General features: G+C 53.1%; 1 protein-coding gene across 4 annotated transcripts in view; it reads left to right on the top strand.

The window, feature by feature from the left end:
- The window catches only part of LOC103477468 (atrial natriuretic peptide receptor 1-like), a 16,715-nt gene that overhangs the window by 3,766 nt on the left and 12,030 nt on the right, over positions 1–919 (top strand). For all 4 annotated transcript variants that reach the window (XM_017309354.1, XM_017309353.1, XM_017309352.1 and 1 more), the window contains 2 exons: positions 309–496; positions 712–825. In XM_017309354.1, coding sequence (XP_017164843.1) covers positions 309–496; positions 712–825 — 302 coding nt within the window. The remainder of the gene's footprint in view (positions 1–308; positions 497–711; positions 826–919) is intronic.

Below are 919 nucleotides of genomic sequence, written 5' to 3'. Positions count from 1 at the left end.
GTGTGTGTGTGTGTGTGTGTTGTCCTGTGTGTGTGTGTGTGTGTGTGTGTGTGTGTGTGTGTGTGTGTTGTCCCGTGTGCAGCTGACAGCAGAACCTGCTCACATGCATCTCAGCATCTTGATCGGTTCTGGATATAAACGATCTGATTTTAGCTCCCATGACTCCACATCTAGATCTAAACATCTATGAATGTAGTTATAGACGCTCCTGTTGATTCCCAGATGTAAGTCATTGATAACCAATAATCAGAGCAGCAGTTGTTGATCCAGGTTCTGGTTCTGATCAGCAGCTTCTCCTCCTCCTGCAGTGATGTTCGTCTGCTGCTCTGCTGACGTCTTCAGGAAGCTGCTGGTCCACTTCTGGCGGGCCGACCTTCCTCACAGCGAGTACGTCTTCCTCTTCATCGACCTGTTCGCCGACAGCCTGGGCCCCGGAGGCCGGTCGCCGTGGAAACGAGGCGACGAAGACGATGCCGCCGCCATGGAGGCCTTCCAGGTAAGAGCCGCTCTCCACCAATCAGCAGGAGGCCAGACTGTCACCTGATGAGAGGAACCTGAGACGATGTCCTGCTGGCTGTCAGTCGGAACCGGGCCCATCGGAACCGGGCCCATCGGAACCGGGCCCATCGGAACCGGGCCCATCGGAACCAGCTGAAATTGGAACCAATCAAACATGGTTCATCCATCCTAAACGTCTCTTCCTCTCCTCAGGTTGTGAAGTTTCTGACCTATCAGGAGCCTCAGAGCTCTGCCTACCAGCGGTTTGTCTCCAACCTCAAGATGGACGCCAGGAACTGGTTTAACTACAGCATGGACGACTCTCTGGTACTGAGTAGATGGATGGATGATGGATGGATGATGGATGATGGATGGATGGATGATGAATGGTTGGATGGATGATGAATGGTTGGATGGATGG

Source organism: Poecilia reticulata, linkage group LG16, assembly GCF_000633615.1.
Source record: "Poecilia reticulata strain Guanapo linkage group LG16, Guppy_female_1.0+MT, whole genome shotgun sequence".
NCBI classification, from domain to species: domain Eukaryota; kingdom Metazoa; phylum Chordata; class Actinopteri; order Cyprinodontiformes; family Poeciliidae; genus Poecilia; species Poecilia reticulata.
The sequence above is the reverse complement of the archived record's forward strand: the minus strand, read 5'-3'. Positions and strand labels throughout refer to the sequence as shown.